Genomic DNA, 27,742 nt, shown 5'->3' on the forward strand with positions numbered 1-27,742 from the left:
TAGACAGCATATAGTTGATTATTTTTAAAAATCCATTCAGCCAGCCTATATCTTTTGATTGATGAATTTAACTCATTTACAATTAAATATTGATAGGCAAGAACTTAAAAATTTACCACTGCCATTTTGGTAAGGTTTTTTTGATGTTTTGTAATTCTTCTTTTATTTCTCTTCTACTTTTGACCTTTATACTGTCATGTTTTTTTTTCTTTTAGTGATATGTTTTCACTCCTTTCTTTTCATTTTTAGTGTATCAACTACAGATTTATTTTCCTTGCATTTTCCATGAGGTTTATACAAATACATCTTGCAGTTTTAGCAGTCTATTTTAAACTTAAAGCCACTTCACATTGAGCACATACAAAAAACCCTAAATGCTAACATCTCCACTTCCTATGTTTTGTTATTGATGTCACACTTTACGTCTATTACACATTGTGTATCTATTAACAAATTATTGAATATAGATAAAATACTTTTGTCTTATAAATTTTATACTAGAATTAAAGCAATGTATACACTATTATAGTATTAGTGTATTCTGAGTTTGGCTATATTCTTACTTTTACAGTCAGATTTATGCTTTTGTTTTACTGTTGTTTTATCTGTTTGATGAAATTTATTGAGAATAAAGGCATATAGAAATAAAAATTTCATAGTAACATTTTACCTTTAGGCATGCTTAAGTGATATCCTTAATCAAAAACAGTCAGAATCAATATTCGAAGAGCAAGTTTTCACTTAAAGACTGATAAACTAAGAAGAGATGGTGAGATATTGTAGGCAGTACCTGGAGAGGGTTTACTTTAAAGGAGATTAATGCCTCCTAGAAACTGTTACTTTAGGGGTGATAAAACCCCTCCTCCCTGTTTGCAGCTGGCACCTGGAAAACATTTGTCTTGGGAGATGAAGGCGGTCAGTGCATGAACTTCTTTTTCACTCCCTTTTCCCAGGTCACATTATCTTGGGGATGTTTTCATTTTCCATATTTATAACCAGGAACATAGATCTTCTGCTGGGGAAAGCTACAGACACTAAGCAGATCCAACCTAATAGAGAGGCCATAGGGGCAGGACTTCCCAAGACCTTTGGGACCCACATCTTGCCACCATGTGTCCTGGATGTTGGACATGGAGCTACAGGATTTGCCCTGCTGGGTTTGTATTGTTTTGGTCCTTTTCTTCCTTTCAATACCCCTATTCCTCCATTTTGGAATGAGAAGGTGTACTTTGTAATATTATATGCTGGAAGCGTATAACTAGTTTTTTATTTTTATGGGGACATTAAATTTTCTTGAGTCCCAGAGGAAACTTTGAAATAGGGAATTTTGAACAGTACTGGAACTGTTAAAAGGATGGGGACTCTTGAAGATGTATTAAATTTTGCATTGTGAGATGGTCTTAAGCGTTTGGTGGCCACGTGATAGAAAAAAACAGACCTAAATATAAAATGAAATTATAAGAACATTAGATGAAGAAACAATTCCTGGGGAAAGGATTAACTCTCCTCCTCTGCCATCAGCCTAATTAACCTTGGGTCCCTCCCTATTGGATTGTAAATAACTGTCTCTGGGAGTGGGGACTACTCCCTCTTGAAATGTAAACACCCCTGTGCCAGGCTTTCAAGGCCAGAGCTTTAGCAGATGCCTGAGAAAAGAGTCATCTCTTCTTATACTTTGTAACTTTCTGAACTATAGAAATGTAGCAACATCCCTTAATTGCAAGATCAATTAACTGCTGTCTAAACTATAATACTGTCGCCTTATTTCTTAGAAATATAACTCTTAGGTAGCTAAACTCAAGTCATCTTGAGTTACTGCTGCCCAGGGTAAAGACCACTTCATGATAACACTTGCAAGAGTTTTACTGTTTTTGTTTTGCACCTGTAAACTACTTATTGTAAAATTTCTACATAAGGTCTTTGGTCACATTGAAAGAATGGACATTTTTTTAAGCTGTCTGTTTTATCTCAACTCCCTAAGGTTTCCCTCCCAGTAATGGGAACAAAGCCCTTAAAGCTGTTCTCTGTTCCCAAACAGAGAGTAAAAGAGTAAATTGAGCCTGATAGCCAGATAGTGCTCAAACAGTAGGATTACCAGAAACTATTGACCAGAATCTACAGCCTGTTGTAAAACATTGTGAAACATGTTGTCAGCAAACCCAGACCCCCTTTGAAATTTCCTGGCAGCTTTGTTCCCCCTTTTCCCCCTTTCATGTGCGACCCCTCCCGATGTGTGGTTTCTGCCTTTATAAACCTACAAGATTTTCTGCTAGGGACTCGACTCCTGGAGTTGGGTCCCAGCGCGCTGGAATAAACACCTCTTGCGGTTTGCATCAAGTGATGCCTCCTGCGGTTGATTGGGGTTGCCATCCATCCATGGGACAGAGTTGGGGTTTCCTTTTTGGGGGGCCTTACAACATAGGCCAAGAATTCAAACCCACCAGTGTCGTAATGGTTAAGAAGTGATGTCAAATTTCCTATAAAAGCCCCATGTAACCTCAGCTCAGGGCACAGAGCTTCAGAGCACTAGCTTATCTGGGTCCTCTGGTATAAATAAACCTGAGTTCTCCAACCCTTTGAGTGGTGCTTGGTTTCTTGCTGAGTATGATTTCCATAACACCCTGGAGCAAAATATGCTTTATAGCTGGGAAGTCCCCCAAACACTCATGTGTTAGGCAATGTAGCCATGTACAGATGTGAAATGATTTGATCATGAGGGCTTATGACCTCATTGGATGATTACTCCATTTGATTGATTAATAATTTGAATGGATTTGCTAGGAGGGGGTGAAAACTATAAGTAGGTGGGGCATGATTGAAGGGAGCAGGTCACTGGAGGCATTGCCTTGGGGACTGTATCAGTCTCTGTGCACCTCCCCTCCCCTCCTTCACCACACACTACTGCCATGATATTCGGCTTCATCTCAGGACTAGAGCATTAGAACTGGGAATTAATTCTTCTGAAATTTTAACAGTGGTCCACCTCATGCTCTGAATATAGCCCTTGCTGTTCTGCTACTTGTTAGTAGCAGAAACAAGGTTGTGAAAAAGAGGGCGCAGTTATGGTTCGTCGCTAGCTCCCAGAAACGCTCCACAGATACAGGTCTCATACAAGGAACCCTTTATTTTGCGCAGACGAATTCACGTCTGCACGGGGGAAGGGGAAAAGGAAAGAAGAAAGATGGCACACGGTTTCTCAGACATAGGAATTTCGCAGGCTGAGAAGAACCAATCGCGGAGGAGAATTCTTACAGACTGACTGATGGGCCAATGACATATTAGGAGGTAATGCTGGAGGCAGGAAGATTATAGCAATGTAAGCTGGAAATTCCTGTAACGTGAGAGGTGGGCTAACGCAGATTGACAGGTGGTGGGGGAAGCTGGGAATTCCTTACACTACTGAGACTTCTTTTAAAATTGACATGTTTTTCCTTTTCCTCTTCTCCCTCTCCCGCCCCCTAACCTGGGAGTCCAGAACAAGACTGATTTCCTTTTAGCCACCCTAGACCCTGAGTTACTTGTGTTTGAGCACACACCAGCCACAGGAATCAAGAAATTTAGGCTTTAGGGGATGGTCCCAGAAAATCTCAGGAATGGCTATTGTTATGGACCAGGCTAAATGGGCAATGACTAAACAGGCTCCATTTTACTCTGAGACTCCATATCAGGTAGGAAATTCTTCTCCTGTGAGAACACCCCACCTCTGTACCCATCAGCAGTTGCTTAGCACAGCATGTTTGGCAACACACAATGGTAATTCTTATATAATGTAAAATTGTTATTCTTTTGGTTCCTATTTTTCTTGGACAATGTATCCTGTCAGAGAATATTGTTTAGATGTTAGTAACCTTTCTTTAACTTGTACCCAACAAAGGTCATTTTGACCCACTTCCCCTTCTTATGATTTTAGATTTCGTGATGTTAGTTTGTAGTTCTGAATCACAGCAATAGTCACTTATGATTAAGGTACCGACATGTTTTACTTATGGTATAAAACACCCTGCAATCTTATGCTTGGGGCTGTTCTCCCAACAGCCATTTGGGGCATTGTGTGAAACAGTCAGCTGGCCAGCTAATAAAGACTCTCAAATTTGGACTTCTCAGTGGGGATAGGTCTGTTCTTAAGTTGCAAGCCACAACATGATCTCCCAAATTAACAAGTGAATCACAATCCCCCTATAGGGAACTTCTGGAAGGGAGTCTTTGACTAGCTTCTTTAAAAGTCCCCTCCTCTCTGGGATGGGTAGAATCAACAGCCTCTGGGACAGGAGTCACCTGTGCTTTTCCTTTGCTAGCAAAGGAATAAACCTTATTTTTCCTTTTTCTTGAAATTGTGTCCTCCTTAATAAATTGGTATTGGGAAAAAGGACTGAGCTTTTGATAATAAAATCATGAATCCATAATAAGCATTTTCTCCTCTAAGTTGTTCTTGGTTAAGAATTTTGGCCTCAGCATCAAAAATTGCAGTAGGTAACTGACTCAGGCCTGCATCAAGATAAACTAAGGACACTGTAAAATTAGTGTCTGGAAAAGGGAGTTGCCCTATCCTTGCCCACCAGCTGGTTTTCTGGGAACCTAATTAGCACCATCCACTCCTTCCTTTTGGATTGTGAAGGACTTTCCCTAGGCTCTAACTTTGAAGGGTAAACAACTCTGTGAAGGATGTGGGCCCAAGGCTAGAGATTTACCAAAGGCCTTGTAAGAGGAGCCCATCCCCTTATCACAATCTGCTTCCCACTTGAAAAACTCTTACACACAATCAAATATCATTTTTAAACCTTGTGCACAACTTTGTATCATTTTAGATTAGAAAATGTATGACACTAGATAGCCAATAAATGTGAAAAACTAGTAAGGGGCACTCAGAATTTAGAATGCCGATCTCCTCTGGGCCCACCAGCATAAAATAAAGTTTGGTTTCTCCCACTCTTCCAATGCTGTTTGCCACTTTTTGCCTGATTCCAACACCAAAATCATCTCTCTCTCTGCCCCTACTCTCTTTTGATACTTCAAGCTGCTCACTCCTAATTTTTCATAAAACATGTATGCTATTATGAACCGTAGTCACCCTACTCTGCTGTGGAATACTAGAATTCATTCCTTCCATCTGCATTTTAGTATTCACTGTCCACTTCCCTCTGCCCGCCACTGTTCCCAGCTGTTAGTAATGATACATGTAATGAGAATCAATCAGGTCTGAGATTTGGTTCCCTAGATATGAAGATTGAAACCCAAGAGGCAAGCATAGAAAGCAAGTTTTATTTAAAGGATAGAACAGAGAAGGGAATCCAGAGTTGGTTATCCAAGGAAATGGGGGTGCTTGCCCCTTTTATGCATTTTAGATTTCCTTTGTTCTCATGGTCTCTCTTCCCCTATCCTGCCTATGTGACTAGTGACTACAAGGTGGGCCAAAATGTGGAGTGATCCAGGTAGGAGGGGAGCAGCCCAGGAGGCATAAATTGACAACTCCTACAACTCCCTGCAGGGAGTTGCAAGGAGGAAAAATTTCCTGGAGGAAGGTCACCTTGGCAACAGGTTGAAGGAGGAGGGGGAAGGACTTTGGAGATATTAGCATTTTATTTCCTTTCCTCCTGAATCAGCCCCCATCTCCCCAACTGGACCCAATTATTTTTTACCTATACTGTTTTTGTCTCCTGGCCTCAGTAAGCACTATCCCACATTCATGTATTCATGAATTTAGTTTCCATATCTGAGAGAAAACATAGTATTTGTCTTTCTGTATCTGATTTATAATATCCTCAATTTGCTACGAATGACAGAACCTCCTCCTTAGGATGGTAGCATAACTTGGCATTTTTCATATGCTACTGTTTTTTCAGACATATAAAATTCGAGCATAGTGGGGTCAGAAAAGCTTCCACCCAGAGTTCATAGGAACTCCTGAGAAGGTAGGAAGTATATGTCAGGGCCAGAATCTCTGAAGGAAGCTTCTTAAAGAGTGATGTACGAATCTGTGAAAATGAAGCAGAAGCTGCAATGGAGACCCCAAGAAGTCAGAGACACCAGAAAGTTGGAATGTTTGCTGTGGAAAATTGCAAGCAGTAGGCATAGCCAGTCCAAGAGATTGTCCTTGTAGACTGCAGCCACCAAGGTCATAGGGGTAGGGCTACCTAATCCCTTCAGAGCTCACATTATGCCATATACCCCAGATGCCAGACATTGAGTTACAGGATTATTGCTTACCTTGCCTTGCTTTGCAAGGTCTTTCCTTGATGTTCTCCTACTCATCCCTGTTGGAATGAAAATGCTTACCATATTCTTGTCCCAGCATTGTGTATTGGAAGTATGTGACATGCTTTTTGAATTTTATAAGGACTCACAGCTACAATTTTGCTTTGAGTCTCAGAGTAGACAACTCTGTGCTTGAACTTTGAGAAATGCTAGAACTGCTGAGTCTGTGGGAACACTTGAAGATAGAGTAAATGTGTTAGGGGAAGACGGATGAGGATGGTGAGAACATGAGGTTAAGAGAATAATTCTATGAAATGGGCCCTCTGTGCTGCCCCCACCTGCTTTCTTTGCCAAAAAGCAGTTTACCTGCAGCCCTGCCTGGTCTAAATGGACAGGATATGCCACAGTGCTCAGCAAACTACTTATCTGCTAGGAAATAATGTCAGTAAGAGGAACCCAAGTTACTTTGAAGGAAAGAGACTTTTGTGACCCTTTTCATGGACCAGATTTTGTAAAATCTGAATATGGTTAAGAATCCAACTAGATCCTCTCCACATGAGCTATGTCAGAGCAGTGAGGACTTGAAAGTCTGATGTCACCCTGTTGTCAATCAAACGTCAAGAGGTGAACCTGGGTGGAAACTTCCCTGGGATCCCCAATTAAACTGGAATGCAGGAGAGGCACATTGTCTCTCTCCTGAGAGGACACACTCTCTCCCTTGAGAGTGTCCACTTTCCCTTTTCCTATCCCTTCAGTAAACTCATTTCTCTTACTCTGAGAGACATGTCTAAAATCTTTCCGGCTTAAAGAGGGAAAAATTACTTAATAGCTTTGGTCTTTTTAAAAGTGCTACTTTATAACTTACTGGTCTCTGTAAGAATGTTATTTAAATACTCATTTAAATTGTAACATTTCTATGCTACTTTTGAATTATAGCTCTAATGAGTATAAGCTTGCAGTTATCCTGAGAAACTACTACTTGTGATAAAGGCTCCTTCCCAGTATCACTTGCAGATGTTGCTCTGCCTTTCTGCTTTGGTAACCTGCTTATCACAAGAATTCCTGCCACAAGTGTTAGGGGTCACTGGCTCAATTGTGGCTCGCCGATAGCTCCCAGAAAAATGCTCCGCAGACACCAGAACTCACGCAAAAGACTATTTTATGGGGATGGATAAGGTCCACTAGGGGTGGAAAAAGAAAAGAAAGAGAAGATGGCGTATGACTTCTCCCAGATATTGGAATTTTGGCGGGCTGGGAGGAACCAATCGCGGAGGAGAATTCTTGCAGGCTGACTGATGGACCAATAACATGTTAGGACGTAATGTGGGAGGCAGCAAGATGGCAGCAGCATAAGCCGGAAATTCCTATAATGTAAGAGGCAGGCAGAGCACAGATTGACAGGTGGTGGGGAGGCTGGAAATTCCTGTGGGAGAGGTGGTCGGAGAGCAGATTGACAAGTGGTGGGGAGGCCGGATTCCTTACAACAAGCTTCCCACCCTGTCTTAACTACTGTTCCTGCTGGAGCAACCCCCAATATAAAACCCACCTATGAGCAACCAGTACTGCCCTTGCAAACAAATCTCCTGCACTACTCTCTAAAAACACTGTAATACTGCTGCTGCTCAGGGTCCAGAATTTCAGAGTAATAGCTATCTGGTTCCTTTTATGCAATAAACCTGAGTTCTCCAATACACAGAGTGGTGCTTGGTCTCTTGCTGAATGTGATTTTCGCAATAACTTGATCTCAAGAATTGGGGTTTGAAGAGGGGGTCTTCACATCGCCTCAGTTTCCTGGAAGACCTCAGCTCTGTAATGAATGCAGTTTGCATTATGAGATAGACATGAGTCTTTGGGGATCAGGGGTGGATTGTTATGTTTTGGTTATTATGTGTCCCCCAAAGCGTCATTTATTGAAGATATGTGAATAAGATTAGTTAATGGTCAGCAATAAGAAATGATGGGCCCCAATCGAAGTTGTGTTCAAACTCAGAAACCACACCTGGAGGCTAACTGAGAGAAATATGAATGAGAACCATGAGGCCTTCTTGGAATGTGAAAGGCCTGAGGGAACTCCTCCTTTGTCCCCTCTTTTGTCTCAGAGGCGGGAAGGAAGGTGGGAAAATGGGAGGTAGAGGTGAACCCAGATGGAAGTTGATAGGAAGGCAAAATAGCCTTCTTGCTGTTTTCGTTTCATTTCTTTCTTTCTTTCTTTCTTTCTTTCTTTCTTTCTTTCTTTCTTTCTTTCTTTCTTTCTTTCTTTCTTTCTTTCTTTCTTTCTTTCTTTCTTTCTTTCTTTTTTTCCTTTTTGGTATCGGGGATTGAACTCAGGGGCACTCAACCACTGAGCCACATCCCCAATCCTGCTTTGTATTTTACTTAGAGATAAGGTCTCACTGAGTTACTTAGTGCCTCACTGTTGCTGAGACTGGTTTTGAACTCGTCATCCTCCTGCCTCAGCCTCCCAAGCCACTGGGATTACAGGCATGTGCCACTAGGCCAGCTTGGTGCTGTTTTCAATGCCTGTTTTATACAGACTTTGATCAAAGATTTTGGTGCTATTTACAATACCTGTTTGACATATGTTTTGATCAATGATTTAGATGCTGTTTTCAATGACTGTTGAACATAGATTTTGCTCCATGCTCTACCCAGAACCATATATAAGCTCCTAAGCTAGCACACCAATTTTTTTTTTTTTTTTTTTTTTTTTGTAATACTATCAAGCCCCCTCACACATGGCGGCGTTTCTCTCTCTTCTCTCTTAAATAATCCTACTGTGTTTACTCTTCCCTTCTGCTATTGTCCATCAAATTTGTAGGACAAGAACTCAGAAGGAAATTGGCGTGGCAGGGAATTTAGTCTCATCTCAGAACTGTGATTTACTTGGTTCTCAATGAAGCAGTTTTCAGAGATATTTTAGTCATGAGGGCTCTAAACTCATCACTAGATTAATCCACTGATGTTCATAATTTAATGCACTATGGACAGATGATGGAAACTGTAGGCTATGGGGCATAGTGGGAGGAAGTATGTCACTGGGAATATGACCTGGAAGCATATACTTTTTTCTTCCTCCTACTTGTTTCCTGACCTCCATGAGGTGAACAACTTTTCCCTACCATATCAGCGCCCCCCATGAGGTTTTGTCTCATCAGGGGCCCAAAAAAATGGAGTCATGTGGCCATGAACTAAAAACCCTGAAATCATGACCCCAAATAAATCTTTATTTCTTTAAGTTGACTTTATCATGTATTTTGTTGCACAATGGAAAGCTGAGTAAAAATACATTACCCTGATACCAAAGTCAAAAAAGGACAGTCAGACAAGGACCTTACAAGAAAATAAAAATTTAAAATTATGTTTTTGATATGAAAATGCAAAAATATTCAGAGGAGAAATTATTGGATTGTGGGAGTTATAATCTAGTCAGTCCATCCTATTCTGATGGCCTGGGTAATAACTGTAGGTAGGCAGGGAATGCTGAAGGAAGTGGGTCACTGGGACTTGCCTGGAAGGGTGCATATTCCCTGTGGCCTCCTCTCTACTTCTCTCACTCTGCTTCCTGGATGCCACAAATAGGGCAGTGCTCCTCCACTATGCCCTCCGGCCATAAAGTTCTGCCTCACTTTGGGCCCAGAACAATAGAGTTGGCTATCTATGGACTGAAACTTCTGGAACTGTGAACCAGAATAAACGATTCCTCCTTCAAGGTATTCTTGTCAGATATTTGTGTCACAGCAACAAAAAACTAACATGCACACCTACATCCCAACTGAACATAGATAGAAAAATCCTCAATGACACAATATTAGTAAATCAAATTCAGTAGCATAATAAAATCATACTTCATGGCCAAATAGGAGTCATCTCTTGAATATAAGAGTGGCTAACTATATACTAATTTTTAAAAATATAATACAGCCACGTGCCACCCACCTACACTTTAGTCAATAATGGGTCACATTCGTGATGGTGGTCCTGTGAGCTCATAATAGAGCTAAACAATTCCCATCATCCAGTGACACTGTAACCATTGTAACACTGCAGAGCAACACATTACTTAAGGATCTGTGGTAATGCTGGTGTAAACAAACCTACTGCACTGCCAGTTGTATAAAAGTATACCACACACCATAATGTCCAGTACATAATGCTTGATAATGATAATAAATTACTATGTTACTGGTTGATGTAGTTACTGTATTTTAATAAATTGATACCTGGATATTTTTGTATTATATTATGGGAGTCTGTGTCTTATTTAAACCTTCTGTCTTAGGTGATTTTCTGAGAGAGAAGTCCAGCAGGACAATGCTAATTTCCACTTCGCTACTGCAATGTGGATCTAGGTATAGAGGATCCTATTCAGTATCCATTAATACCTGAGTGGGGCAGGCTTCTTATTGTTAGACCAGACTGTGGGTCCACCTCCTTACATAGCTTCTGCTAATATTCTAACGAAGTTTATGTTTTCACCTCTACATAAGCAATTCATCTAAAGCATTTTGTATGTAAGTCACTGTCTCACTTTCTGAATTTCCATAATCAATAAAATTTTGTGGGTCAGAGTTTTACTGCTTCTATAGGAAGATGAAACTTTTTTTTTTTCTGACTTTGAGTTCCTGTTTGTGATTTCCAATCAACACATAATAATTGTGCATATTTTTGGAGTACAGTGTGGTATTTTTAGTGTATGTATACAATATGTAATATTGAGATCTAGTTAATTGGCATATCCATCACCTCAAATAGTTACCATTTCCTTGTGTTGGGAACATTCAAAATTCTTCCCAGTAGCTAATTTGAAATGCACATATAATTGTTGTCAGTCATAATTACTCTACTGGGCTAGAGTACATTAGAAAGTATTCTTCCCATCTAACTGCACCACTGTACCTGTTAACCAATCTTTCTTTGTGTCTTCCTTCCTCAACTCTTCCCAGTCTCTAATAATAGCCTTCTATTTTCTACTGCTATGAAATCAGCTTTTTAAGCTTCCACAAATAAATGAGAACATTCAGTATTTGCATTTCTGTACCTGTCATTTCAGTTAACACGATATTTTCCAGGCTCATCCATGGCAAGGTTTCACTATTTTTATGAGAAAATAATATTCAAATATGTAAATGCTAATTTTCTTTATCTATTCATGCACTGATGAAAGCTATATAAATTCCATATCTTTGCTGTTGTTAATAGTGTTGCAGTAAACATGGGAATGTACATATCTCTTCAACTTAGTGATCTCACTTCCTTCGGATATATTCGGATATATACCCCATAGTGCAATTGAAGTTCTATTTCTAATTTTTTTGAGAAACCTCCATAATGACTGTACTGTTACTGATTTCCTTAATGACTACAAAAGTTTTTATTCCTATCAACAGCAAGTGCATCCTCATCAACACTTATTTTTCATCTTTCTGATTATAGGGGAAGTGAGGTGAAATCTCACTGTGGTTTTTGATTTGTATTTCCAAGATGATTAGTGATGATGAATATTTTCCTTCATATACTTTTTGACCATCTGTGCATCTTCTTTTATGAAATGTCTCCTCAGATTATTTCCCTATTGTAACAGGATTATTTATTTTATGTTGAGTTGTTTGTTTATATATTCTAGCTATTAATCCCTTGTCAGGTGAATAGTTTAAAAATATAATCTCCCACTCTGTAAGTTGTTGTTTCACTCTGTTGACGTTGCCTTTGCTGTGCAAGAGATTTTTAGTTAAATATAATCTCAATTGTCTATTTTTGCTTACATTTCCTTGGTTTTGTAGTCATATTAAAAAACTGTTTGACCAGACCAATGTCTTGAAGTATTTCATTGTGTTTTCTTTTAGTAATTTCAAAGTTTTGGGTCTTGCATTAAGGTGCTCAATGCATTTTGAGTTGATTTTTTTATATGGTGAGAAATAGAGGTCTAGTTTATTCCTCTGCATATGAATATTCAGTTTGCTCAGTACTATTTATAAAAGGACCATCTTTTCTCCAACCTGGTATCTGTGTTAAAAATCAGTTGGCTATAAATATCTGGATTTATTTAAAATTCTGGATTCTTTTACACTGGTTTATGTGTCTACTTTCATGCCAAAACTATTCTGTTTGGTTACTATGCCTTTGTAATTTGAATTGTATATCATATATATATGATACTTTGTTCTTTTTGACCAGGAATACTTTGACTTTTCAGGATTTTTTTTTTTTTTGTGATTCCATATTAATTTAGAATTGTTATTTCTAGTTATCTGAAGATTGCCATTGGTATATTGATGAGAATGCATTTAATATGCAGATAGACTTGGTAATATATAAAATAGATATTTTAAAATATCTTATTCCAATCCATGAACAAGGCATGCTTTCCATTCTCTTGCTTTTTTTCTTCATTTTCTTAGATCAGTTTGTTGTAGTTTCTATTTTAAATTTCTCTCACATATGACCTTGGTTAAAATTTTTCCTATGTATTTAATATTTTTGGTAATTATTATAAATGGGATCATTTTGTTTCCTATGCCTCTGTACTCATTTTATTTTATTTTTTTTAGAGTATTAGAGTTAGACATAGTATTTGGGTTCATTCTGACAGAATAAAAGAAATTTTATTTCAATCCTCATTCTCCCCATTTTCTCTTCTCACTTCTATTGATTTTCCTTTTTCTCCTTTATTTATTTTTAATTGGTATAAATTCTTTTGAGACATTTATATGTGTCCGTAACAAGCTATTGTTTATTTTATTCCATATTTCTACCCCTTTCCCTTCTTTCTTATATCCTTCTTGTTCTCTTTATTCTAGTCTACTGACCATATTATACCTTACAATATAACATAATCCTTCCTGCCACCTTCTCTCCCTGATTTTGCTCTAGTACTCACATATCAGAGAAAACATTGAGCTCTTGATTTTCTGAGTCTGGTTTATTTCATTTAGCATGATTTTGTTTATTTCCATCCATTTATCAGCAAATGCCATTGTTTCATTCTTCTTTATAGCTGAGTAAAACTCCATTGCATATATATACACAATTTCTTTATCCATTCATTTGTTGATGGGCATCTGGGTTGATTCCATAGCTCGGCTATTCTGAATGGTGTTGCAATAAACACTTAGGAGGATATAGCACTATAGTATGCTGATTTTAGTTCTTTTGGATAAATACCAAGGAGGGGATAGCCGGTCATATGGTGGTTCTATTTCTAGTTTTTTCAGGCATCTCCACACTGCTTTCCCAAGTGGTTGTATAAATTTACAGTTACATCAGCAGTGTATGAGTGTACTTTTCCTACACATCCTCTCAAGCATTTATTATTGTGTTCTTGATAATTGGAATTCTGATTGGGGTGAAATGAAATTTTTGTGTAGTTTTAACTTGCATTTCCCTGATTGCTAGAAATGTTGAATAATTTTTCATATATTTGTTGGCCATTTTTATTTCCTCTTTTATGAAGCTTTTATTTAGTCTTTGGCCTATTTATTAATTGGTCTATTTGATTTTTTGGCATTGAGTTTTTTGGGTTCTTTATATATTCTAGATATAAATCCCCTGTCAGAAGAGTAGATAGCTAAGATTTTTTTTTCCCATCCCGTAGGCTTTCTCTTAATTCTCTCAATTGTTACTCTCAATGTGGAGAAGCTCTTTAGTTTAGTATCTCATTTATTGATTCTTGGTGTTATTTCTTGTGCTGTAGAAGTTTTGTTGAGGGAGTCATTTTTCTGTATCTGTATGATGGAATGCTATTTTATTTTAACAGTTTGCATGGTTTATGGTCTAATTCCCAAATCTTTGATCCATATAGTTTTGTGCAGGGTGAGAGATAAGGATCAAATTTCATTCTTCTACATGTAGATAACTAGTTTTCTAAGAATCATTTGTTAAACAGGTTTTATTTCCCCCCAATATACATTCTTAACACCTTTATCCAGAATCAGATGGCTATAAGTATTTGGGTTTGTCTTGGTGTTTTCTATTCTATTCCATTGGTCCTCATGTCTAATATCTTCCTGTTTTTGTTACTATAGCTTTGTAGTATAATTTGAGGTCAGGTATTGTGATGGTTCCTGAATTATTTTCTTGTTCAGAATTGTTCTGGCTATTCTAGGTCTCACATTTTCAATGAATTTAAGGACCATTTTTTCTAGTTCTGTATGTCATTGGTATTTTGATAGGAAGTGCATTAAATATGTATATCACTTGTGGTAGTATGGCCATTTTGGCAGTATTAATTCTACCTGTCCAAGAACATGAAAGGTCTTTCCATTGTCTGAGGTCTTCAAATTCTTTCCTGAGCATTCTATAGTTTTCCTTGTAGAATTCTTTCACTTCCTTGGCGAGATTAATTCTCAGATTCTTTTGAAGTTATTTGAAGGGATGGATGTTCTTTCTTTTTCTGTTGAATCATTGTTGGAGCATAGAAAAGCTATAGATTTATGAGTGTTTATCTTGTACCCTGCTGCTTTGCTAAATTCATTTATCATCTCTAGAAGTCTTGTGTAAATTTTTTGCTCCTCTAGATGTAGTATCATGCCATCAACAAATGGTGATAGCTTGATTTATTCTTTTCTAATTTGTATCCCTTTACTTTCCTTCTCTAGCCTGATTGCTTGGGCTAGTTTTAAGAACTAATTGAATTGAAGTGGTGAGAGTGGATATCCTTGTCTCGTCCCTGATTTTAGAATAAAAGCTTTCAATTCTTTATTTAGTATGATTTTGGCTTTGGGTTTGTCATATATTACCTTAATAATGTTGAGGTAAATTTCTTCTATTCCTGGTTTCTCTGAAGTTTTTAACATGAATGGTTGCTGTCTTTTTTTTTAACTTTTTAAAAAATTATTTTTATTTAGCTTTTAATTTTTTACAGACTGCATTTTGATTCATTGTACACAAATGGGGTACATAATTTCCTTTCTATGGTTGTACACAATGTAGATTCATACCATTTGTATAATCATACATGTACATAGGATAATGATGCTGCCTTTTAATGAGGTCTTTTCTGCAACTATTGAAATGATTATATGATTCTTGTACTTGATTCTGTATAAGTGATGTGTTACATTTATTGGCTTACATATGTTGAAATAGCCCTTCTTCCTTGAAATAAAGTTCACTTCATTGTGGTATACCATTCTCAGTATGATTTTAGTTGTGATTTGCTAGTATTTTGAGGATTTTTTTTTTCATCTATGTTCTTCAGGGATATTGGTCTGTAGTTTTCTTTCCTACATGTGTTTTGGTATTAGGGTTATGTTAGCTTCATAGAATGTATTTAGGAGTGTTCCCTCCCCTTAAATTTTATGGAATAATTTGAGGAAGACTGGTGTTAATTCTTTTTAAAAAGTCTGGTAGAACTCTGCTGAGAATATATCTGGCCCTGGGTTTTTCTTTGTTGGTAGGTTTTTGTTTGCTGTTTCAATTTCATTGATTGATATTTGTCTCTTTGGGTATTCTGTATATCTTCATGATTCAATTTGGGGAGATCACATGTGCCTAGAAATGTGTCACTGTCTTCTTGATTTTGCTGTTTATTGCAGTATAAATTTTCAAAATATTTTCTAATAAACCTCTGGATTTCAGAAGTGTCTGTGGCAATATCTTCTATATCATCTCTAATTTTGTTGATTTGGGACTTCTCTTTTAGTTAGTTTGGCTAAGGGATTATCAATCTTATTTATTTTTTCAAGGAAACAACTCTGTTTTGTTGATCTTGCATATTTTATTAATTTCTCTATTTCATTAATTTTGGTTCTGATCTTTAATATCTCCTGAATACCACTGATTTTGGATATAGTTTGTTATTTTCACACGGCCTTGAGGTGAAGCATAAGTTTATTTAATTAGGATCTCTCTATATTTTTAATGTATGCACTCAGTGCAGTAAATTTTCCTCTTTACTGCTTTCATACTGTCTCAGGTATTTTGATATGTTATATCTTGTTTTCATTTGTTTCTAAGAATGTCTTAATTTCTTTTCTCACTTTTACTTTGATCCAATCTTCAATTAAAAAAGTATTATTTAATCTCCACATGCTTGTGTGGTTTCTATTATTTTTCTTGCTTTTGATTTTTAGTTTCATTCCATTATAGTCTGATATGATACATGGGATTATATGAATTTTTTATATTTGCTTAGATTTACATTGTGACCTAGAATGTGGTCTATATTGGAGAATGTTCCATGAGCTGCTAAGAAGAAGGGAAATTTGACTGTTTTGGAGTGAAATGCTCTGTAGATATCTATTAGGTCCACTTATTTTATAGTATTATTTAGGTTGGATACATCTTTATTGGTTTTACACTTTGTTGACCTGTCTATTGATGATAAGGGTGTGTTAAAATCTCCTAATATTATTTTTTTGGAATCTACCTGGGATTTAACGTCAAGGAGTCTTTTTTTAAAAATGTAATTGAGTTGACATTTGGGACATATATATTACCTATTGTTTCTTCTTGTTGGATTGTTCTCTTTACCAGGATGTAATGGCCCTCTGTGTTTCTTCTGATTAGTTTTTGCTTGGTATCAGCTTTGTCTGATATGAAAAGACTACTCTGCTCTGTTTTAGGGTTGTTTTTCATGGAATATTTTTTCCTGTCCTTTTACCTTCACCCAATGAGGGTTTTACCTTTAAGATAAGTCTGTCACAATTAGCATATGGTTGGATCTTGTTTTCGATCCATTCTAATAATTTAAGATAATTGTCTTTTAGTCCTAATCGTTACTTATATTTTCTGAGAACCCTATGTGTGCAATGAATACACACATACCTGTACACACACACACTCACACCCACATTCATGCACACAAAATAGTACGTAATGGAAAAAATTGAAAAATTTTAATACTATATGATGAAGTGATGTTTGTAATAAAAATTTTGGAAAGTTCAAATTTGAAAGAAGATGAATTAAAAAATAAAAGTCAAGATATGGTAAAAAGAAAAATAACAAATAGAAAAAAGAAAAAAGGGGGAAAAAGATGAAGGAAAACAAAAAATTATCTTTATAGGAAATAAAAGGCTTTCTGCTCGTTCTTCATATTTTCTTTTGGCTTTTTAGCCCTTGGGTTGAGGGCTGGAGATTGTGCGGCCCAATTGTGTAACACAATAACTTTTTGTTTCTCAATTAGCTGCCAGCCTTTCTGGTTGGGTGTCAGAGCTGGTTGTAGTAGATCTGTTTTAAGTCATCCAATATATGGTGGGTTAGCACTCTGGCTGTTGACAAATTGTATTTTTCTGTGTCTAGGGGTAGTGGCAAGTTCCAAGCTGAAAATTCAAGTAATTGGGGTTCAGACTTGATTCAACTTCATTTTTTTTTTCTGTGTAAGATTATGGACTAATGACTGACTTCAGGGAGAGCATACATATAATTAAAAATAGACGAATGTAGGATTCTGAGACAACATGTTAATCATGAACGCTATCATAGGTTTGGAGGACATGTTTTTGGTCAATGTTTTCCAGATTTTAAGCAATATAATTACAATTAAATCCATATTTTCTGACTATAGTTTTAGTGTAGGCTCTTATGGTATCCTTGAGCTTTGGCTTTGTTCCTATGATTACAATAATCACTTATAGAATTTATTTTGTTTAATGTCAGTTTATTCTCTGTTAGAGCAAGTCTCATTAAAATAAGTTTGTTTTGTTCTTAAATTTATTTGCTGAATCTGCTATGTAAGTGTTCAATAATTCTTTTTTATTTAAATAAATGCATGATCTTTTCACTATCATCATCTGGTAAATGTTCATCTCAAAGATACCTGGAATCTTTCTTTATCTTCCCCCAAACAAATGTGTAATGGCAAGTTTTTTACCCATGTTTATAATTCTGTTATCACTAATGTTAGTTGTTGGATTTCTTCATTCTCTCTTCTGCCTGCAGGCAGAAGTGATTTAATTTCACTTTTTTTTTTTTCCCATACCATACTTTGTTTTTCTTATTTCTTTGGAATGTATTTTATCTAATTTTTAGCATCAGTGCTTAGATCAGATGAGATCAGAATTTTTTAAAACACTATATAAAGACACTGTTCCCCAAAGCCCACAGATAATTTGGAGTGCTGCTCCAAGTCAGGTTCTCTGAGAGAAATTCCTAAACACCAGCACCTAACTGAAACACTTTCCTGCAGAAAGAAAGTTTCAGGACTTACTCTTTGGTGAGTAAATTTCTTATACTTATTTTATGACATTCTTTATTTTTTTTATTGTAAAGCATCCCATTTTAGATACTTTAATATAAGTTGTTAACATGTAGTATTCACACTTCTGTGACCAGCAGCACCTAACGTAATGTCCATGTTGTCATCTTTGGCGTTATTCTTCTTTTTAAAGGCTGAATAATATTCCATTTTATGTATATGCCACATTTTTAAAATCAATTAACCCACTGATAGACATTAGGTTGCTTCCACATTTTGCTTCTTGAGAATAATATTGAATGATTCCATTTACATGTATAATCTAAAATAGCCCAACTCTTAGAAATGGAGGGTAGAATGGTAGGTGTCAAAGACTAGAAGGAAGGAAAATGGGAAATTTTTATGCAGTGGATGCAAAGTTTCAATTATATAAGATGTTATATAACTTATAATCTAGAATTACTATATTATACACTGAAAAGTTTGATATAAGAGTAGATTTTACATAAAGTGTTCTTACCATGATATAAAACATGCACTTCATTCCAAAGATCTTTGTATTCTTCTGAGGATCCACATCCATCTTGAAGCTCTCAGAAGTATAGAAACTTTTATAAATCTATCACATATAAAATCTGTAAATCCTATTATATATACATTTTATATTTTAGACTTTAATAACCCTCAACTACATAATATTTTTAACCTTTATTCAGCATGAGAGTAAAGGGAATTTTTCCTTCAAGTATTTCTTTGAAATACAACTTTTTAGTTTTCTGTCCTAGATTTGTGCCATCTACAAATTAGATAATGTGCCATTTTATTCCATCTATATAATAGTAGAAATATTAGGGAGGTTATGATCAAAAACAAAATATTGTGGTAAATAATCAGACACCCATATCCAAACAAAATCAAACTTTTAGAAAGAAAAAATAGACTGTTCAAACTGTATGAGAATTGATGCACTGTTATATGTTGAACTGTATTTATGAGGTTCTTGTGATATTAAGCATTAAGGGAGAAATGATGTATTGAGATGAATCATTACTGGCTCAAAACAAAAGTTGATGAACATAAGGTGGTTTGGAAAGTTAAAGAAACATAAAGGGATCTTGATAAGCTATCATTGAACTTCATGGATCATTTTTCTTTTCTTTTTCTTTTTTTTTTTTTTTTTTTTGGTAATGGGGATTTAACCCAGGGGTGCTTAAATGCTGAGTCACATCCCTAGCCCTTTTTATATTTTATTTTGAGGCAGGTTCTCACTAAGTTGCTTAGGGCCTCACTAAGATGCTGAGGCTGGCTTTGAACTCATGATCCTCCTGCCTCAGATTCCCGGGAAGTTGGGATTACAAGCACATGCCACCACGCCTGACTCATTTTTCCTTTTTATAGTGAGAGTCTATGGAGTCCAATAATTTATACTTCCTAAAACTAGTATTGATCTTCTGATTTTTTTTAGAGTTTTGGGTGTGTTTACGTCCCGATATTATGAAGACATGTTTATTCCTCATTTGTCTCTAACTAATATTGTAGAGTAAGTCTCTTCTTGGAGATTTTTCATGTATGCTAATTCCATTCCTGAAATACAAATTAAAATTCTCCCTTTAGATCATGGCTCTTCTTACATTTGTTGCCTTTTAATCTGACCCCCTTTGATTTTTCTTCTAGTTTATAAGTATCTTTGATTCTTACATGTGACTAGAAATGTAAAGCAATGATTTGAGACAAAGTTTCTAGCTTTCGGAAGCTAATCTTCGCTATCCTAACTGGCTCTTAATTCCTTGATAGACTCTGATCACTGTCTTCAAAGATGTACAAAATTGTGCGTGAGTACTTGGCAAATTCTCTCGAAGAACTTGTTGATGACGAATTGAAGAAGTTTAAGAGTAAACTTACTTATCTTGACCTAAAAAACAACAAAAAAAGCACATTCCTAGGAGGGATATTAAGAAAGCCTCCACTGGTGAAGATCTTCCTGAAATCCTGATCAACCATTACGGGTCCAATTTTGCAGTGAAGGTTACCATGAAAGTCCTGAAAAAAATTCACCATAGACAAGTGGCTGAGATGCTCCTTCATGAAATCAAGGGTGAGTCAAAACTCTGACTTTCAACTGCTTTGCTATTGTTCCAAGAAATAGCTTCCAATCTTAATGGTAGTTTCATCTCCTCACCCAAACTCTGCAGCTATTTTTTATGTCCCATCATATTTAATAAGAATTGTCCCTCCAAATATTGACAATGCCTATATTAGTCGAGGCTGTTCAAGTTATTACTATTCATTTTAGGTGACAAATTATTCCCAAAACTATGTATTTTTTTTAATAATTATTTGATCATTTCTGGTTAAATATATAGGTATAGACCCTGTTAATAATCAGTAATCAAGTAAATAAGGAAAACGTGTATAAGAAAAATGGAAAGGAAATTGTTTTGGGGAATATGGCAGTTTCATAAAGAATTATGTAGAGGCAAAAGTAAAGGGAAACAATGAAGACTAGATAAGGATGGATGTATGCAATTTGATTAGAGTAAGATTGGATGGTACTCAGAGTTGAGGTCAGGCACAGTATTCAAGGTCATAGGACAATTGAATTTAGATCATAAATACCTTTTTCAATTTATCTTCTTAATATAACTGGCATACACATGGATAAAGGATAAAAATACTGATATTTTCTCTGCCAAAAAGCAGTAGGGAAGAGACTGTCTTGGAAGGAAAGAGTGTTAGGGAGCTACTGAGAACACAGAGTCCTAGAGGTCTCACATCACTCTTGCTAATGAAGATCTGAAAGTCAGGGAAGGAACAGTCTTACTCCAAGCCCTTTTCATTACCTGAGATTATGATGCTAATTCCATGTTTAATAGTGTATTCATGGTACTTTTGGAGATTTACTCTGACTTTTCTGAGCATTATTGAATATTTACTCATCAATGATGGTGTTTTAGAGAGAAGAGGTGGCTACTTCAGTTCGCAAAAGTTCTACGAATCGGGAACTTCCAGTGTTATCTTTCTTCTGCAAATGACTTGAAATCTGGATGCTCTTTTGAGATAAAAAAAAATTATAAACTTTTGAATATGGATTTTAAAAGGGATTTAGACTTTTAGTCACTAAGATGAATTGATACAGCTTGAAGTGCAAATATTATGATGTTCTCCAAAATTAAACTACAATTGTCCTTCGGCATCTACTGAGGTTTGTTTCCAGGACCTTCTGAGATAACAAAATACTCAAATCCTCTTCTCTTATATAAAATGGTAGTATTTGTATATAAGTCATGCACATACTCCTATATATTTTCAATTGTCTCCAGATTACTTACTATACCTAATACATTGAAAAATCCTATGCCAATCCTATATCAGTAAGAATAAATCTACTTACTCATTGCAGAAACTGGGTTTAGAGGAAATGTTATGTGAAGTTGAGTACACAGTCAATTACCCAATAATCTCCTGCTTTATATGACATATTCTGATATTTAGTTGGCTTGGACTCAAATTCATAAATATGGGACCATAAAACTATCTAAAACATAAAAAGTTTTGTAACTAGTTAAATAGATCTCAAATTTATTAATTAAAATTATACATGAAATGTAAAATTTATTTAATATTAGAAAGGATTTTAAAGTTCTCAAAAATCTTGTAATATTATTATGAGCTATAAATATTATGTGCACTTTGCAGACAAGAAAACCAAAGATTAGGAGAAATTGATTTACTCTTTTTATGGATACACTTAGAAAATGTCACATTTCAAATTGACTCTAGAACTCACCCTTGAAACTGGGGTTCACTTGATGCTTTGACTATTTCCCTTGTCACTTTGAAGCTTACATGGTTTTTTGCTTTTTCCCAACCTTTTCCCTGATCTTCTCCCTGATCTTCTTTTCCCTACTCTTCTCCTTCCTCATCTCTCTTCTCTGATCTTATTCTCTCTCAACCACCTCTTGATAAGCCCCCTGATCCTACTAATGGGCAGATCGCAGCCTTTGGGACAAGAGTCCCCTGTTGTTTCTCTTTTGCTAGAAAAGCTGTGGGGATCAGACAAGAAGCAGCAAAGGCACTCAAGAGTTGGAGGAACCAAACTTTATTTTATGCCTGTGGGCCCAGAGGAGATCAGTACTCCAGATTCTGAGCCCCCCTTACCAGTTTTCCACAACATTTATTTAAAAAAAACTGTCACAATAAGGATGAGGGGTAGGGAAGAATGGAGTTACTTTATTTTAGGTGGAGAGGAGTGAAGGGAGGGAAAGGAGAATGGGGTAGGAAGGACAGTAGAGTGAAACAGACATTATTACCTAATGTTCATATGTGACTGCATGACCCATGTGATACTGCAATATGTATAATCACAAAAATGAGATTATGTTCCATTTAGGTATGATCTATCAAAATGTATAAATGTATTCTACTGTCATGTACAGCAGAATAGAACAAATAAAAAATAGTTAAAAAGCGGTCTCATAGCAGCACTTATGTCACATGAAAACATGAAACTCATCTTACCTGCTGTAGTGGAAAGAATCTTGCTCTTAGACTCAGAAAAGCATGAGGTTCAGTACCAGACATACAGTATACAATCTGCTATAGCTCACTCGACCTCTGTTGTGTTAAAAAAAATAAAAAAAGGAAAATTTTAACCCCAAATTTCAATACCTAACAATATTCAGAGACTATCAAAATAGCTCAAAATAGGGATCAAGTAGTTAAGGGTAGTAGGAAGCAAAGAGTTGAGAGCCTTGTTCAGTCTTTCTTCTGACTGAAGTGAAGGGTTAAGCACGTTGTTCTCTATAAGGACTAATAAGATGTTCTGTACATCTAAACGTATATAGAAAATGAATATAAAAAGAATAAGAAAGAAGATGATGAAACAGATGAAGACGATGAAGAGGAAACTGATGAAGAATCAAGTGATGATGATGATAATGACGATGATGATGATGATGATGATGATAATTAAAAAGAAAAAAGCCTTTCCAACAAAGATAAATATGAAAATATTTGCCTTTATTTTTTTTATGGAATGGGGAAACTAATACAAAATTTATGGGTTTTGATCCAGTTCTTTATTTTCTATTCTACATATTCTTTTTATTCTTCTAATAAAATAAATCTGAGCTAATTATACTTTGTTAGAGTAAAACTTACAGAAAGATCAATAGGGGGAAGGGAACAGGGGATGGGGAGAGGGAAGGGGAAGGAGAGGTACAAAGATCTGAATTAGAGAAAAATTTATTCTGTGCTTGTATAATTATATTGAAATGAATTCTAATGTCATGTATAACTAAAAAGAACAACAAAAAAAGAGTTATTAGACTTATGGAGTTTCTGTAAGATAAAATTTTAAGTCATATAAGAATTCTTAGCCTGCTAGACAAAAATGAAATCTTCAAGCATCTATAAAAGATTTGTCTTATAATTGCTAAGAAAGAATAAATACTATTGCTACAGGATTGGAAATCACTGTCACTTTTTAGTTGTTTTTATTTTATAAGTATCCATAAATAAGTATATATAGACATCAAAATCTGTGTGTGTGTGATGTCATCAGATTTCTTCGTGCCATTTCTTACTAAAACCTCTTCCTCCCTAAAACATCCTGACTTCAACTTATGTTATCTCTGATGTATGATTTACATTTAATGCTATGCTTATTCTTGGTTGTCATAGAAAAACTGTTGTCTGATCCAGTGTTTTTGTTTTATATATATATAGTTGGTGCTTCTTTATGAGAGTGAAAAATAAATAGGGCTTTGTGGTTTCTTTGTTTGAAGCTTGATTGTATCTATAAATGATTGAAAAATAATTTTATTTAGAAATACAATGAAACTGGATTCTGATGAAAACATACTGAAAATAAAGAGAAAATCCTTGATTAGTCTGTTTTCTACCACAGTTGCCTTTTATTTTCTCATAAATTACCTTTGTTCAAGCCAATCCAACATCCTTCATAACCAGCTGTGTTCTGTTTTCTGCCATAAGTCAGTCTTTCTTCCTTTCTTTCTTCCTTTCTTTCTTTCTTTCTCTTTCTTTCTTTCATCTTTTTTTAAGAAGTATTTCTTTTTTAAAAAATATTTTGTTAGTTGTTGATGGATCTTTATTTTATTTATTTATACGTGGTGCTGAGGATCAAACCCAGTGCCTCACACATACAAGTGGTAGGCAAGTCCTCTACCACTTAGTCACAACCCCAGCCAAACCCTTTGCTAAATTGAATCATTTTTGAGACCCTTACCTCTCTATCTAAACTTTCATTCTGTGGACCTCAAAATGAAAATTTAGGGCTAATCCTGCTCCCCAACATCGAGGCCAGATGCCATTGCTGAACCCCCCCACTGACATCTGACACCCCTACACACTGAGGACAGAGGCCGGTAGTTGAGCCTGCCCGCTTACCTCCCTACTGCTGAGGGACACTGTGCCTGCCTCCATGCTGACTCAGCACACCCTTGCTGGGGCTCCCCAGCTTCTTTGGAGGCTGGTGCAGGCATTTGAATTATTCCTGAGGGCATGACCATCATCATTGGAAGGGTGGCTCCCTTCCTGAGACACCTATAGGAGACTGGAGGCCCTTCGACAGGTACTTCTATTTACTCGCTTACATCCTACACCCTTTCCCATTCTCTTGTCCACAACGAGAAATACTGTAAATAGTAATTGAACTGATCCTTTTCATTACAATAATGTTAAAGTCTTTATAGGGCTATCTGGTTCAGGGCTGCATTTTCTCTGTATAGGGTGCTACTGGTATTGATCTCCCCTTCAAAGGAGAGGTAGTGGAAAACTGCAGGGTCATAATAAGCCTGCAAGAGGGGAACTTCAGTATCTTTGATCTTCACTGCTAGAGGGGAATATATAGAACAATGTGAAAAAACAGGGGAAGAAAGTGTCCCTAACAAACCAAGATGCTATTGTGATAGAATCCAATGACAGCATGGCAGTAGAAATGACAGAAAAAGAGTTTAGAATCTGCATACTTAAAATGTTCTGTGAAGCAAAAGATGAGATAAGAGAACAAATGCAGGCAATGCATGACCATTGCAGTAAACAGTTAAAAGAGCAAATGCAGGAAGCAAAAGAACACTTCAATAAAGAGATAGAGATTCTGAAAAACAAACAAACAAACAAACAGAAATACTTGAAATGAAAGAAACAATAAACCAAATTAAAAACTCAATAGAAAGCATCACCAACAGAATAGATCTCATGGAAGACAGAATCTCAGACAATGAAGACAAAATGTTTAATCTTGAAAATAAAGTTGAACAAACTGAGAAGATGTTAAGAAGTCATGAACAGAACCTTCAAGAATTATGGGATATCATGAAAAAATCAAATTTAAGAATTATTGGGATTGAAGAAGGCACAGAAATACAAACCAAAGACATGAACAACCTGTTCAACAAAATAATACCAGAAAATTTCCCAAACCAGAAAAATGAAAGAGAAAATTAAAATGCAAGAGGCTTACAGAACACCAGGTGCACAAAATTAAAAGAGATCCACACCAAGAAACATTATAATGAAAATGCCTCACATAAAAGTAAAGATAGGATTTTAAAGGCTGCGAGAGAAAAGTGTCAGATTACATAATAAGGGGAAACCAATATGGATATCAGCAGATTTCTCAGCCTAGACTCTAAAAGCAAGAAGGGCCTGGAAAAATATATTTCAAACTCTGAAAGAACATGGATGCCAACCAAGAATTGTATACCCAACAAAACTAACCTTCAGATTTGACAATGAAATAAAATCTTTCCATGATAAACAAAAGTTAAAATAACTTACAAATAGAAAGCCTGCCCTACAGAACATTCTCAGCAAAATATTTTGTGATGAGGAAGTGAAAACCAACAATACAAGTTGGCAAAGGGAGGAACTACCCTAAAGGAAAAGCCAATCAAAGGAGAAACCAAGTCAAGTTAAAAACCAAAAATAAGCCAAAATGACCAGGAATACAAATCATATCATAATAATAACCCTGAATATCAATGGCCTAAACTCAATAATCAAAGGACATAGACTGGCAGATTGGATTATAAAGAAGGCCCAGCAATATGCTGCCTTCAAGAGACTCATCTCACAGAAAAAGACATTCACAGATTAAAGGTGTAAGGATGGTGAAAAACATACCATGCACATGGACCCAGTAAAAAACATGGGTCTCCATCCTCATATCAGATAAAGTGGACTTCAAACCTAAGTTACTCAAAAGGGATAAAGAAGGACATTTCATACTGCTTAAGGGAAGCAAAAAGAGCAAGATATAACAGTTTTAAATATTTATGCCCCAAACAATGGAATATATATATATATATATATATATATATATATATATATATCTCAAACAAACCCTTCTCAAGTTTAAGAACCAAATAGACCAAAACACATTAATAGTGGGGGACTTTAACACACTACTCTCACCACTGGATAGATCCTCCAAACAAAAACTGAACAAAGAAACTATAGAACTAAATAATACAATTAATGATATAGAATTAATGGATATTTACAGAGTGTTTCATCCATCATTGAGTGAATATACTTTCTTCTCAGCAGCTCATGGATCCTTCTCCAAAATAGACCATATGCTATGCCACAAAGAAGTCATTAGTAAATACAAGAAAATAGAGACCCTACCCTGTATGCTATCAGACCATAATGGAATGCAATTAGAAATGAACAATAAAATAACAAACAAAAACTACTCATACAACTGGAGACTAAATAATATGCTATTGAATGATGCAATGATAACAGAAGACCTCGGGGAAGAAATAAAAAAATTCTTAGAGGTAAATGAGAACAATGACACAACATATCAAAATCTCTGGGACGCTCTGACAGTGGTAATAAGAGGAAAGTTCATTGCATTGAGCTCATACATTAAAAAAAATAAAAAGTCAACAACTAAATGACCTAACATTACATCTCAAAGCCCTAGAAAAAGAAGAACAGATCAACACCAAAAATACTAGAAGACAGGAAATAATTAAAATCAGAGCTGAAATCAATGAAATTGAAACGAGAAATAATTCAAAAAATTGACAAAACAAAAAGTTGGTTCTCAGAAAAAGTAAAGAAAATTGATAAACCCCTAGCCACACTAATAAAGAGAAGGAGAGAGAAAACTCAAATTACTAAAATTTGTGATGAAAAAGGAAAGATCACGACAGACACTATTGAAATACATAACATAATTAGAGACTACTCTGAAAATCTATACTCCAACAAAATGGAAAATATTGAAGCATTGACAATTTTTTTAGACACATATGATCCTCCCAAACTGAATCAGGAAGATGTACACAATCTAAACAGATCAATTTCAAGCACCAAAATAGAACAAGCCATCAAAAGTCTAAAAACCAAGAAAAGTCCAGGACCAGATGGATTCTCAAC

At 35.9% G+C, this 27,742-nt stretch overlaps 1 protein-coding gene and 1 long non-coding RNA gene across 2 annotated transcripts in view; one reads left to right on the top strand and one right to left on the bottom strand.

Annotated features, from left to right (window-relative positions):
- LOC306640996 (uncharacterized protein) overlaps positions 1 to 20,115 on the bottom strand; it is a 57,598-nt gene extending 37,483 nt beyond the window's left edge. Inside the window, exon 1 of the mRNA XM_079105770.1 lies at positions 18,849 to 20,115. Coding sequence (XP_078961896.1) covers positions 18,849 to 18,911 — 63 coding nt within the window. The 5' untranslated portion in view covers positions 18,912 to 20,115. The remainder of the gene's footprint in view (positions 1 to 18,848) is intronic.
- LOC306640999 lies at positions 18,220 to 24,101 on the top strand. Its single transcript, XR_013757981.1, has 3 exons — positions 18,220 to 18,346; positions 20,123 to 20,423; positions 23,173 to 24,101. It is a non-coding gene; the product is annotated as an uncharacterized lncRNA (long non-coding RNA).
- The last annotated feature ends 3,641 nt before the right edge of the window (positions 24,102 to 27,742 follow it).

The sequence above is a fragment of the Sciurus vulgaris genome (assembly GCF_902686455.1).
Source record: "Sciurus vulgaris genome assembly, chromosome: 11".
In the NCBI taxonomy this organism is placed as follows: Eukaryota; Metazoa; Chordata; class Mammalia; order Rodentia; family Sciuridae; genus Sciurus; species Sciurus vulgaris.